At 41.3% G+C, this 14252-nt stretch overlaps 1 protein-coding gene across 2 annotated transcripts; it reads right to left on the reverse strand.

The window, feature by feature from the left end:
* Positions 1-500: 500 nt before the first annotated feature.
* LOC120546266 (solute carrier family 23 member 1-like) lies at positions 501-7054 on the reverse strand. 2 transcript variants are annotated; one of them, XM_039781104.1, is made up of 12 exons: positions 6928-7054; positions 6329-6451; positions 5210-5367; positions 4061-4220; positions 3659-3840; positions 3370-3490; positions 3072-3228; positions 2690-2943; positions 2384-2548; positions 2179-2200; positions 1536-1631; positions 501-1431 (listed from the first exon to the last, which is right to left on the reverse strand). In XM_039781104.1, exons 1-12 carry the CDS (start codon positions 6973-6975, stop codon positions 1166-1168), a joined length of 1752 nt encoding a protein of 583 aa, XP_039637038.1. In that variant the 5' UTR covers positions 6976-7054; the 3' UTR covers positions 501-1165. The 2 variants fall into 2 exon arrangements, with proteins under 2 accessions (XP_039637038.1, XP_039637037.1); XM_039781103.1 differs by having other exon boundaries at positions 2179-2287.
* Between the last annotated feature and the right edge of the window lie 7198 nt (positions 7055-14252).

Below are 14252 nucleotides of genomic sequence, written 5' to 3' on the forward strand. Positions count from 1 at the left end.
CTTCACTTCTTGTCTGGCTTTATTAATGAACACCAATGGGACCCGCTGTGATGAGGCAGAATTATCCATCTGACCTGGGCAAATGCTGACAATCTTGGCCCTGGATGTTTCAGGCGTGAAAGGTTTGGAGATCTAACTTGTTGCAAGAGTGCGTGTATGGACTGTACCAGTGGACCAATGCCGAGAAGTGGTTTGAGCTGGCAAGAAAGGAAAGGGACAGAGAGAGAGAGAGAGAGAGAGGAGAGACACATGTTGGGACTTAAAGAAAGAGTTAAGGAAACAGAGAAATCATGAGTGCAGCATTATGAATATTCCAGGCTATTTCTCAGCTCCCAGCAGTGCTCTCATTACAGAGTCACAACCTGTTTTATTTCTGTATACATGTCTCTGTGATTAAATTATGGAGGCTGCCGCAAAATTACCAGAATTACAGTAAATGCTACATCAACAATAATTCATAATTGTACTAAATTATTGTCGTTGCGACTAATGAAATACAACATATAAAATTTGCTTTTTATTTTGTATATTGCACATTGGTCACATTCTATAACAGAGATTAACTTGAGCTCAAAGCCATAACATTGATCATTGATCACATAGCTGAAGTCATACAGTAGATGCAGCATCTCTTTAAGTAGGCCTGCTGTAGGTGAAGACACATCACTCATCTTTTTTTGGGATGTTAGTAGGAAACATCCATTCAATAAATTCATAGCATATCATTCATACATTTAGCTTAGATCATATAGTTATTAGTTATTGTAGTAGTTTGTTAGTGCATTTCAACAGATTGATTTAGAATTCCAGTATTGAAATAACAAAACCAAAAAAACAATGATGTTAAATACAATAATGTAGCCTATATAAAAATAGGGCTGGGGCGTCATTCAATGTAGAACCGCCACTAGTCAGGCTCGCATATTGAAAACATGTTTTACACAGCAAAATAAAACCCACTGCTGGCAGTTTATTACATAGGACAGTGAAATACCTAAACATAAATCTTGACCTTATCAACCAGTGATGGCTATAGTCTAAAGATTCCTTAGACAATATTTCTGTGACCCCTTTTCATTTATCAGAAACAGCAGTTTGACCTAAAAAGAGAGGATTTGAGAGATTTCATTTTATCACACCACCTCTAGTTCAGCAAACTAGAAAGCTAGAAGGCTAATTCATCAATGACCCATGTGCTGTGGGGCAGTTGCTCACTCCCTCGGCCTTGTGGCATTTTGTTGTCTTCCGACCTGTTCTCAGATCTGTGGCCGTTCCATGGGCAGAAGGGGATGTAACGAACCCAAGATTGGGACGATAGGCAAGAGGTTATTCCAAAAGGGAGGTCATACACCTCTTCAGTTGCCAAGGTGTAGCTCGAGTCCTCAAGATGTACTTTGTTCCAGGCTAAGAGGCCACGCTCACTTTTGGTCCCTGAGGCAGTGGAATTAGAAAGACTATTAGACCTTTACAATTTCTTTACAATGGCACACATGCATTGACTGTTGTTTGATTATCAACCTTCTACTTCAGCCTACCAGGAATTGTGTTATCTAGGAAGAAGCCAAGAAACCCTCCGATGAACATGTGTGTGGTCAACAATATGCGCAACACTTGGTCTACCTCTTCAACACCTGAGTCACACACCAAGGGCAAGAGAGAAAAAATATTAGTGCAATACAGTGAACATACTTTCAGATTGATGTGCATCAATTGCTGTTTCTAATCAAGTTAAAAGACTGAATGTAAGCTTTTAAACGTCCCATGACATGGTGCACTTTGGATGCTTTTATATAGACCTTAGTGGTCCCCTAATACTGTTTGTGCCATTTCTGTGTCTGTAGCTATTGAGGAGGAGAGGGGGGGGGGTGGCCTTGACCAACTGCCACTTTGCTTGTTTGAAAGCCATGATGTCTCTCTCTCATGGGTGGGCCAAATTATCTGGGCGGGCAAAGCAGAGAAAGGGGAGGTAACCAAAATTCCAGATCGGCCCATCTGAGCTTTCATTTTCTCAAAGGCAGAGCAGGATACCCAGGGATCAGTTTATACCTATCGCCATTTCTAGCCACTGGGGGACCATAGGCAGGCTGGGGGAACTCATATTAATGTTAACAAACCTCATAAAGTGAAATTTTCATGCCATGGGACCTTTAGAGTAAAACAATGTCGTATAGATTGTACCTGTTTCTAAGAAATCAGGATTCTTCATTATCCAGTTCGGAATAACGAGTGCAGAAAACATGGAAAAACCAAAAACAAATATATTCCTGGAGGAATTCATGTCTGTGGACTGTAAATGAGATTTCAGCGAAAAACAATAATACAACAATTGAATACTAGCAAAGCATTTGGAAACAATTTGGTTGAATATCAAATCATATATTACCTGCAGATTAGAAATTCCTGCTGCAGTTATGACTCCAAACATGATCAGGAACATCCCTCCCACCACGGGGGTGGGGATAGTGGTGAAGATGGCTCCAATTTTACCCAGCATCCCTATCAATATCATGAAAACGCCACTCAGAAGAATCACCATTCGGCTACCTACCTGTTGTCACACAATTAAAGTAGTTTGAAATATGAGAGTTTGGCTTAATCTGCTCTTCCATATCAAAGTCAGCCTAGTTATGAAACCATGCTGTTTAAATGAAGTTTAAACTGTAGGGTTGACATCACTTTCGTATCTTACTTTGGTGATACCCAGGGCAGCCACGTTCTCACTAAATGAGGTAGTGCCGTTGCCTGTGCCGAAGGCCCCTGCCAACAAACTGCCGAGCCCTTCGACACCAATGCCCCGGCTGATGGCGTGCTTGGGAGGGGGAGGCGCCCCTGACAGCCTGGCACATGCGTGGTAGTCGCCCACAGACTCTGCCATGGAGCATATTATTCCAGCCATCATGCCAAACACACCTGCCAGGCTCACAGTTGGCATGCCCCACTGACCTGAATGAGGAGTCAAAATGGTGATTATTGAATAGTCTATAAAAAAACATCTTAATACTTTCAGCGATGTTGTAAACATGTGATTCTACACCCACAATACCAATTGCTTTCCCTTTTTGTGGACTTGCCAGGATAAGGAAATGTGAACCAGGAAGCCTTGTTCAGCACATCTCCCTTCACATCAGTGCGAGCCAGGTGGCCATATTGGGCTGGATCCGATGGTAGGACATCATAGATAGTGAGGAGGTAGCAGACTAACCATGAAACCGAAATGCCCAGTAGAATCTAATAAATATCTAATATTAGTATCATTGTCAGTATTTCCAAGCAACCATAAAATACAACAAAAATATGCCATCAATAAGGTATTATAATAGTCTTTAACATGTATCTGAGTGTATTGTGATGACTTTCTTGAGAACATACAGGCATTATTTGGAAGATATAGAACTTTGAGGTGTGCAGTTTCTTGGCTTTGCTATATGCAGGAACAAGGATTGGTATGCGACGGAGGTACTGGGAGAACAAGATGATCAGCACTGTGGTCCTGTGTGTAGAAGAAGAACTGTCATTAGCAGGATGATGCAAAAGTATAGACCGATATACTTGAAACAGGCGAGTGATGACACCATCTTTACTGAAGGAAAATTAGTGAAAACAAAATACTTTCAACTGGGCAAATAATAATTCACAGTGGCACCGAGCGTTTACATACATAGCAGAGATGCCCCAGTGGCTGCCAACCTTGTCTCCAGCTGAATCGTACAGTGACAGGCCTATGAGAGAAACTGTGGGGGCAATGGTTAAGGGGCCAATGAAGTGCATGAGGAAGCCGATGAGCCCAGAGAAGCCAACCAGAATCTGGAGGACAGAGGCCACCATGATAGAGCCCTGCAGCTGTGGACAGGAACACAATAACCAAGAGGATTAGCATCAACATCACCTCTCTCTCTTTGGCTGAGTGATAGACTTTAACACCAATATGACTGGTTACTTCCCGGAGCAGAAGCTACAGGAGTTCACTGAATTAATCATTAGCTCCACAGAAGTGCTGTTTTGCGTTTTTTTGTTGTTGGCTTTTTTATCAATTCCATGGATGCACACTGTGTTAGCTCACTGTTCTCATGCGGGTCTGCCACACTTCTATAAAGAGAGGTGAGGACGTGTTGACCAGACTGGCGTTCTGGGTCCAAGCTGGGCATTTCCACTCTGGCATGGACAACATGGCCATGGCAGGGGTCACCAAAGCAAATGTACCCCCCTGCAGGATGGGAAGCCTGCAGGTGTGACAGAAACAAACAATTCTCAGTCACATTAAAAATACAAATTATTTATTGATGGTGTTGGGTGGTGTTGATGATTTCTATTTTTATTACTATTAAATCCTGTTTTGAAGTTATTGTTAGCCAAAATGATGTCAAGTAACATGCTTAACAATAGGTGTGAGACTATTTCTACAAGGTAACAAGACTAGAGTCTACAGCCACATTACAAGCTCTAGTAAGACTGTACTAAATGCTAATGTCAGCATGCTAACATGCTCACAATGACAATGTTAACATGCCGATGTTTAGCAGATAGGCTTTAATGATATGTGCACCATCTTAGTTTACATGCTAACATTTGCTAATTAGCAGTAAGCCCAAAGTTGAAGCTGATGGGAATGTCATCAGTTTTGCAGGTTTTGGTAAAAATGAACGTTTCATACTGTATTAAACCGTATAACTAACATGTTATCAACCACACACGTGTTTCTATCACCCAGACAAATGCAAGCCTGTATTCACTCTCCCTTTAGCTCGATTTTGGTGTCAACTTACTCCTGAGAAATATGTCTAGGTCTATAGCCGTTACTTTTATTTCTTCACCAGCTAACTGCTAAGTCTGTCCCTCAGTTAGTGCTGGGTAGGTAGCATACAACGTTTTTTTGCAGATAATCGCTGCTTGCTGCAGCTTGGAAATGGTTTGATGAGAGCAGTGAGACTAAACCAAAAAGAAGTTAAACGGTTGGGAGCATGAAGATAATTCTCTGTAAGCTCTGTTGGCCACTGTCATCCCACTTAAGACCAAACTTTGTCACATTAAATTGAGTAATTTAATTCATCGATAACATAAATATATCGACTTGTGGAAGACTGTGACTTATGTATTAAGTGTTAAAGTAAAAGTTAAACTTTTCCAGGTTCTCGAGTTTATCTCAACTATCTTGCCAATCATTTGTTACAGGATGGTGAGTGGTGAAATGAACTAGCACCATCATTCTGACCTTACACCGAAGGTGACCTGCAGCACAGTGATCAGGCCCGAGGTGAAGAAAATGGTGTTGATGAGGTAACTCTGGGTCAGGCTGTCGTGCTGCAGACACAGCCCCTCCGAGAGAATGAGGGGGATGGAGACGATCCCACCGAAAGCTGTCATGTAATGCTGCACAGGGGAGGAACAGTGATGACAATGATGAATTGACGGTATTGATGACACCCTTTCAAAAACCAGCATGCCGTCTTCTTTCTCTGGGTTGATAAAACAATGCAACACCTCCATTTAGAGTAATTGACTGCTACAATATGCAGTTAAAGTGACAGGCCTAAAAAATGACCAGTCACAGCAGTGCACCTGATTTCACAACTATGCCACCATTGATAATGTTATCAATGTTAACAACTGACCATGTCACCAATTTAATTGAACGGCCACTATCCATGACCTTCCACTTCCGGGATCTCCTGGTGCCGCCGGAAATTCCGCTGCATGTCACTCTTTTCGGCCGGATGTCCATCACCTTCCGCTTTCTTTGTGTTGTAATTTTAAACTCTGTTCGATTTATGAGGACTATGGTTAACTGCTCCTCAGATTTCTGCAGGATAAATCCAGACAGCTAGCTAGACTATCTGTCCAATCTGAGTTTTCTGTTGTACGACTAAGACAAGTTTTGAACAAGCACGTGTTCCACCAAAACAAGTTCCTTCCCGAGGCTATTTTGCAGCGGCACCGTGGCTCCGTCCAGCGCTTAGCACCGCCCAAGACGATTGTGATTGGTTTAAAGAAATGCCAATAAACCAGAGCACGTTTTTCTCCCATTCCGGGAATGCTGTGTGGACTAGCCAGACCATCCTCCACAGTGCTGTGGAGGAAGGTCTGGCAATGCGAGACTAAACGGCCAGAAACATGATGAAGTTAAGAATTCAACATAATACACTGCTGTCACTGATTTTCTGGCCTGTTCCTGTTACTGCAGACTTCCCTATAAAGAAGATGTGATATAACAAAAAAAATTTTTTAGGATGCTATTTTGTATTGCCCCAATAACGATGTGGGTTCAAAAGCCACAACAACCGGAAATATTCACAAGACATTCATAGGACTTTAAAATCCTTGTCACACCCACCTGTATGGCCAGAAAAGTGCAAAGGTACCAGGGTGGAACATCAGTCACACAATAGGTTGGTTTATTTGTGTCTTCCTCATCCTTCTTTCCGTCCTTTCCTCTTTGTTGATCATTGACATCCATCTGCAGCACCAACACATTTTTTTTTAAACATTTTGGATTTTGTGTAGTGTAACAGAAGGACATTTCAGGTAGATAGGCATCTTAACATATAGACATCTCCATCAGTTTATGATGTCTATCATCTCTGTTATTGTGCTTCTGTATTATGAATTTTAAAGTATGAAGCTTTATGACTTTAATCAAAACTAAATAGTGCTGTGTGGGCCCTGCGCAAAGGCTGTGTGAGGTTAAAGAGAAAGTCAGCAAAAGTTGCAGAACTTTTAGAAACTTCCAACCTAAATTACTCCCACTAGTCTGAACCCGTAGCAGATATAATCAGAACTATGTGAAGTGCAATCTTTACTCTTTAAAAAGATATTAACTCAAAAGCAGTTTTTCTCCTGAATGCTTATGGTGCCTGGTCATGCTGACTGCGATTACAAAGAATACTTAAAATGCCAACACATGGTATATTTATTATAAGTCATTGTACTCACATCAAATGCAAGATTGTCAAGTCCACAACTTTCCTTCCCTGAAGCCATTGCAACTCCACTATAAGTTAAAAAAACTGACTTCTTGAGGTGGAGTTCTTCTCACAAGAGGTGAATTGGAAAAATAAAGGCAACTGTAGACCAACCAGGAAGACCACATTCAGTTCGTCCCCTTTATAGCTGGTAGTGTGTGTTCATCTCAGGACAAAGTTCAGATCACTGATTGTTTAGTTACATATTTTATGTTAAGTATTTGTTATCAATGTGGAATTTGGGAGGGACATACATTTACTAATTTATGGTCACTTAGTTCTCATAAAAGTTTGTTATCATTCTTCCTGAGTGCCACAGCCTGTGCTTAACACTGGATGTTATCCATCTCGCGCATGCGCAGGTCATGTATTTATTATTACCAAAGTCACATGTGACCTGGGATTATGCAGGGTCTACATCATTATTAAAGAAGCCCTTTTTGGGGTGACTTCTAGCTCACGTGGTTTAGCATGTGCCCCAAGTCCAACCTCCTCTTTCTTTACTCCCTTTCCTGTTATCCTCCAGCTGCTCTATAATAAAAGCCTAAAAAATACTCTTCTCGCCAAGATTCCGACTGACAGAACTCTGGCGGCTAACCAGAATTGATAGAACCGTAGTTACGTACTTAATTCTCATATTTCTATCTTCCTGACCGCCAGAGGCAGTGCTTAACTCTGAATGACTATTACCAACATAGTAACGAGGAATCCAGTAGCCACGCCAGAGGGTTCCTGATAGAAAGCCACTGTGTGGGGAGCAGCGACATTGGCCCTGTAAAAACAGGCAAAGGTGCACTGTGAAGCCCAGGTGGCCGCAGCACAAATCTCACTTAGTGGCTCCGAGCTGCTCCACTGGAACAGCTGGGGACCAAGTGCCTTGCTCAAGGGAACGTCAGGCACATTATCAGTACCAGAGAGGGACTGGATGATACTGTGATCGAGGAAGTTTTGGTTGGCAAATAATGTTTCAGCACCCTTAGGTAACCTCCAACCATTTGTTATAAATGCTGCAAAAGAAAGAACTACCAATTCATATAACACACCATGCCATGGATAGACAAGGAGGGAAAAAAACATTGCAGTATAAATAAATGAAAGTAAATCGCACTTTTCCAGAAAATGTGTTCCTCACAGTGCAGCTCTTCATCTCTGGCATGCAAAAGGCATTTTCTAATAATCCTACATATATGGAAAGTATATGTAAGTAGTGTCAAGTCTTTTAACGAATCAGGGATTACTGAGTCCCTCTGTTTTTGATAGGGCAGACACTACAACGTACTAATTAGTACAATGAGAATGATTAGAGTTTATATTTTAGCATGAGCTGTTCCTTAAAGTAGGCTGTCTTCACTTCTTGTCTGGCTTTATTAATGAACACCAATGGGACCCTGCTGTGATGAGGCAGAATTATCCATCTGACCTGGGCAAATGCTGACAATCTTGGCCCTGGATGTTTCAGGCGTGAAAGGTTTGGAGATCTAACTTGTTGCAAGAGTGCGTGTATGGACTGTACCAGTGAACCAATGCCGAGAAGTGGTGAGAGAGCAGTGGACCAATGCAGAGAGAGAGAGAGAGAGACAGAGAGTGAGAGAGAGAGAGAGAGAGAGAGAGATGCTGGAACTTGATGAAAGAGTTAAGCAAACAGAGAAATCATGAGTGAAAAAAGAATGCAAAACAAAATTGTCACTCATATAAGATATATATATATATATATATATATATAGAGAGAGAGAGAGAGAGAGAGAGAGAGAGAAATATACGATAGACATTTTAATATTGTTTTGATGATATATATCGTCCCCCAGCCCTATATGAAAATGTATATAATTAATTATGAATAAAGCAAATACAACTGAAGGCAAAAAGATAGGCTAAAAGGTTTTGAGCAGCATCCAGACAGCAGTTAAAGTCTGGATCAAAGTCAGTGTCAGAATTAGTAATAAAGTTTTACAAATGGTGAGTATGACATGGTCATGGTGTGCTGATTCACCCAGTATTTCTGAACGCTGAAGTATCAGTATGCCACTGAGCTCAGCAAATGAACAGACCTGATTCTTATGGCTCACTAAAGGAGCCCAAGGCTTAACCTGACTTTTATTTTAATAATCTACCATAGTTTTTGTCACACGTTGGCTGTGTGAGTGCATAACACCAAGTTTCCTACAGCATATTGCCAGAACTTTTGTACTGAATAGGAACCTATCAGTATAACCAGAATGTGTACAAAAACATGTCAAGTTATTTTCTTAAATGAAACAAGTTACTGGGGAACAGTTATGGATACATCCTTCTTATTGATGTATTTGCTTTACATAGTATTTTTTTCTCCTTTTGAAGCTTAAATCAATTTTCTAAGAATAGAAATATAGCTACTTCCCAGCACATGGCAGGGAAGTAATATGAAGCTACTACAGTGCATGCAGTTTTCACATAATCAGTCAAATGAATAAATGTGGGTACAGTAAATGAAATCAGCGTAAATATGACTTATGTGTGCATTCATTGGATATTTTATTTATTTATACCCTGAGCAGTCTCACATTTGCCTGCAGTGTGATCCCCATCTACTGATCATGAATACACAATCTCTCTCACTCTCTTTCTCTCCCTCATTATTTCTCCCTCATGTTTGTCTCTCGCCTCGTTCTCTTAACTCCATTTGGGGTGATATTTATGTCCAAAAGATAAACTTAACAGTAGATCTTATAAAGTGCCTGAAAGCTGAGGAGGACTGATGAGCTAATGTGGATTTCAAAACAGAAAAAATAAAAGCTATTCCTCATGGCGTGTCACAGAAAAAGAATTTGGTGCTGGTAAATTTGAAGCCTTCCCTGATGAGCAGAGAATCGCTAAATTATCATTATCATATCCCGTTGAAATGCAGACGCTGGCACAATGTTACATAAAAACCAATTGTGAATCGCTACACAAAATCTCTTTCCAGAACACCAACTTTTATATATATAATATATTCTGTAATGTGTTCTCAGTGAGCTACAAAAAAGACATTGAAAGAAAAGCTGAGATTTTTAAAGTGCAAATTACACATGCTATTGTGCAAATAACGGGGAGGGTGCAGCCAACCATTGACTAGTGGTCCAAAATGGGCCTCGGGGAAAACTGATGGCTCCACAGATCAAAGCATTACAACATATCCCATCTGCCTGTCAAAGCTGGTAAGGCAGAGGAAATGAATACGCAGAGAAAGAGATGAAGGCATGGAGGGGGAAGAGAAAGATTGAGAAGATGTGTTATCTCTGTTTGCTTTTGCAGAAGGAAACACAATAACAGCTAGAGGGGTCGCTGCTGTGGGTTTTTAAGCAGCTGCCTAGATCAGTGTGAAGATGTGTGATAATACATTTATCCACAGGCTAAAGTTAATTTCCTTTGAAACAGGAGAATGAAGAACACATTATTCTAGTTTTTTTAGTCTGTCTGTTGACTGGCTGCGAGGAAGGATTCTTTTTTTATTTTAAGATTCTTTTTTGGGCATTACAGGCCTTTATTTGTATAGGACAGCTGAAGACATAAAAGGGGCGAGAGAGGGGGAATGACATGCAGCAAAGGGCCGCAGGTCGAGGAGTACACCTCTACATATGGCCGTGCACTCTACCAGGTGAGCTACCCAGGCGCCCCGAAGAAGGGGGAACATAGTAACACTTTTTTTAATTTATTTTTTTATTATTTTTTGGGCTTTTCCGCCTTTAAAGGTCCCATGACATGGTGCTCTTTGGATGCTTTTATATAGACTTTAGTGGTCCCCTAATACTGTACCTGAAGTCTCTTTCCCGAAATTCAGCCTTGGTGCAGAATTACACCCAGGGCTCGGTTACACCTATCGCCATTTCTAGCCACTGGGGGACCATAGGCTGGCTGGGGGAACTCATATTAATGTTGAAAAACCTCATAGAGTGAAATTTTCATGCCATGGGACCTTTAATGCACGGGACAGGTGAGAAAGAGGAGAGTGAGAGGGAAGACATGCAGGAAATCGTCACAGGTCGGAGTCAAACCCTAGACCTCTGCATCGACGCATAAACCTCTAAATACACAGTATGTGCACCTGCTCTACCTACTGAGCCAACCTGACCACAAAGATAGTAACACTTTAATCGTTTAGTAGTTCTCTTTTAATTGGTGTTGACAGAATGAATGTTCACACACAGATATCTGTATTTCTCTCTGCATAGTCAGGCTTTTAATTAAACCCATTGCTGGCAGTTTGACCTAAATAGAGAGGCATATATGCTTTTTTATCTATTTTATCACACCACCTCTAGTTCAGCAAACTAGAAAGCTAGAAGGCTAATTCATCAATGACCCTTGTGCTGTGGGGCAGTTGCTCACTCCCTCGGCCTTGTGGCATTTTGTTGTATTCCGACCTGTTCTCAGATCTGTGGCCGTTCCATGGGCAGAAGGGGATGTAACGAACCCAAGATTGGGACGATAGGCAAGAGGTTATTCCAAAAGGGAGGTCATACACCTCTTCAGTTGCCAAGGTGTAGTCCTCAAGATGTACTTTGTTCCAGGCTAACAGGCCACGCTCACTTTTGGTCCCTGAGGCAGTGGAATTAGAAAGACTATTAGACCTTTACAATTTCTTTACAATGGCACACATGCATTGATTGCTGTTTGATTATCAACCTTCCACTTCAGCCTACCAGGAATTGTGTTATCTAGGAAGAAGCCAAGAAACCCTCCGATGAACATGTCTGTGGTCAACAATATGCGCAACACTTGGTCTACCTCTTTAACACCTGAGTCACACACCAAGGGCAAGAGAGAAAAAATATTAGTGCAATACAGTAAAGATCCTTTCAGTTTGAAATGCATCCCTTGCTGTTCCAATACAGTTAAAAGACTGAATGCCAGCTGTTAATAAGTAATGAAATGTCATGGTAGAGTGTACCTGTTTCTAAAGAATCAGGATTCTTAATTTTCCAGTTCGGAATACCAAGTGCAGAAAACATGGGGAAAAAATGAGATGTGTCAGCAACATTCAGAATTGTAGAAAAGCATTTGGAAAATAAATTGGCTGACTGTCAAACCAAATATTACCTGCAGATTAGAAACTCCCGCTGTAGTTATAAACATCCCTCCCACCACGGGGGTGGGGATGGTATGACACCATCTCCACCGAAGGAAAATGGTCTCATCTAAATTTCGAAACAGCTTCTTTTTTTTTACCAGACAAACTTAAGTCTTTAATGTAATTTTAGAAATTGACCACCTGAGAAAGAAGCTCAGTGCTATAATTGCAGCCCAAATATTGCTGGTTCACACAGTAAAAACATGTCCCATCCAACTGGGCAAAAAGTAATTCACCATGGCAGCGAGCGCTTACATACATAGCAGAGATGCCCCAGTGGCTGAGACCTTGTCTCCAGCTGAATACAGAGTCAGGCCTATGAGAGAAACTGTGGGGGCAATGGTTAAGGGGCCAGTGAAGCGCTTCAGAGACAGAGGCCACCATGATAGAGCCCCGCAGCTGTGGACAGGAACACAATAACCAAGATCATTAGCGTCAACATAGAATTTAACACCAATATGACTGGTTACTTCCTGGAGCAGAAGCTAGAGGAGTTCACTGAATGAATCATTAGCTCCACAGAAATGCTGTTTTGCGTGTTTCTTGGCTTTTTTTAATACATTCTGTGGATGCACAGAGTGTTAGCTCACTGTTCTCATGCGGGTCTGCCACACTTCTATCGGTGAGGGCGTGTTGACCAAACTGGTGTTCTTGCCCACAATAACTTTTAGAATCACTTAACCAAAACATTTCTTTACAAAATCATTAATAGTTCAACAAACTTTATTTGATTTAACTCATTCATTTTGTCACCATGACACAATCACTGGATAAATCCCACATTTCCAATCATTTACTGTATACTGCTTCAGTAATGTGTGGCATTGTGGTGCAGTTGATAGTACCGTTTCCTCACAACAAGAGGGTTTCCAGGTTTGAACCCGCCCTTTTGTGTAGAGTTTGCATGTTCTCCCCGTGTTACAGTCCAAAGACATGTAGGTGTTGACTCTAAATTGAGAGATACATCTCCTCTTACTGTTGTTTCCCTGGGGTGGTTCCTCCTTTTCGCTGGGCCTGGGATCTCCCAAGTTATTGGAGACATGCAGGTCACATGATCAATGACCAGCTCTGGTTCTTCTGAGAATGGGCTAGTTGTGGTTCTTCTTTTGGGATCTTTTTTCTTGTCCTGTTTCTGTGACTTATCAGAAACACCTACTCTTATAAGGCCTCCTGACTCTAGCATCAATGTCTGTTTTTCGGTGCTTCTTGTCTGAACTCTTGCCCGCTGTATGTAGCAGGATTAAGAAGCCAAAAACAAGTTTTTATCTTATACTGGAGTTGCAATGGCTTTGGGGAATGAAAGTAGTAAACTAGACAATCTTGTATTTGATGTAAGTTCAATGACTTATTCATGTCAAATTTACCATGTGTTGTCATTTTAAGTATTCTCTCTAAACACAGTCAGCATCACACACATATGTGAGGATTGTACTTCAGTAAGTTTTGATTAGAGTTCTTCTAAAAAAAAGGGATATTGGAAAATAAAGACAACCGCGGACCAATTTTGGGAGGGAGATATACCTTTTTCATGTCCACTTATAAGTTCTCGTAGATTTGAAAGACACGTACAGTATGTGGATGGATGGATGGATGGATGGATGGATGGATGGATGGATGGATGGATGGATGGGTGGGTGGGTGGGTGTGTTTTCTTAATATCTTCAGAGTTGGAAAACTTCTCTGACACAAGAGCAGGCTGCTTACTTTTTGTAATTGAATTAATTCATGTTGAGGAGAAAAAGAAAAGTCTTAACCAAGAGTTTCTAGAGAACTCTGACAGTTTCAACTGAGTGGTTTGTTTGATCACAGTTTGCATTAAGCGCTTCCCTCAAACTTTCACAATCGCTTGACAGGACAAAATTGGGAAGATGGTTAGATAAAGAGATTTAGGCCTTCAAAGAGAGGATGTTTTCTTCACTCGGAGGAGAAGAGAATGTGGAGACTTGATATGATCTCTCTGTGTGGTGCTGATAAATGTGTCAAGGCAGGTGCAGCAAAGCATCTTGGAGAATTGTCGTGTGAAAACACACCCTGCAGTTTTATAACAGAAAGGATGTTAACAATTGTAGGACAGCAACACGTTCAAGTGCAGTGCTTATCCTCTTGTCTAATCCCCCCATTCTCACTGAGTTGAATTAGTGACACAAGTAGAAACAGTTTCACAGGATTAAACCAGGTCAAGCTCTGCCACAACGTAAGGAGGACCT

Source organism: Perca fluviatilis, chromosome 18 (assembly GCF_010015445.1).
Source record: "Perca fluviatilis chromosome 18, GENO_Pfluv_1.0, whole genome shotgun sequence".
NCBI lineage: Eukaryota > Metazoa > Chordata > Actinopteri > Perciformes > Percidae > Perca > Perca fluviatilis.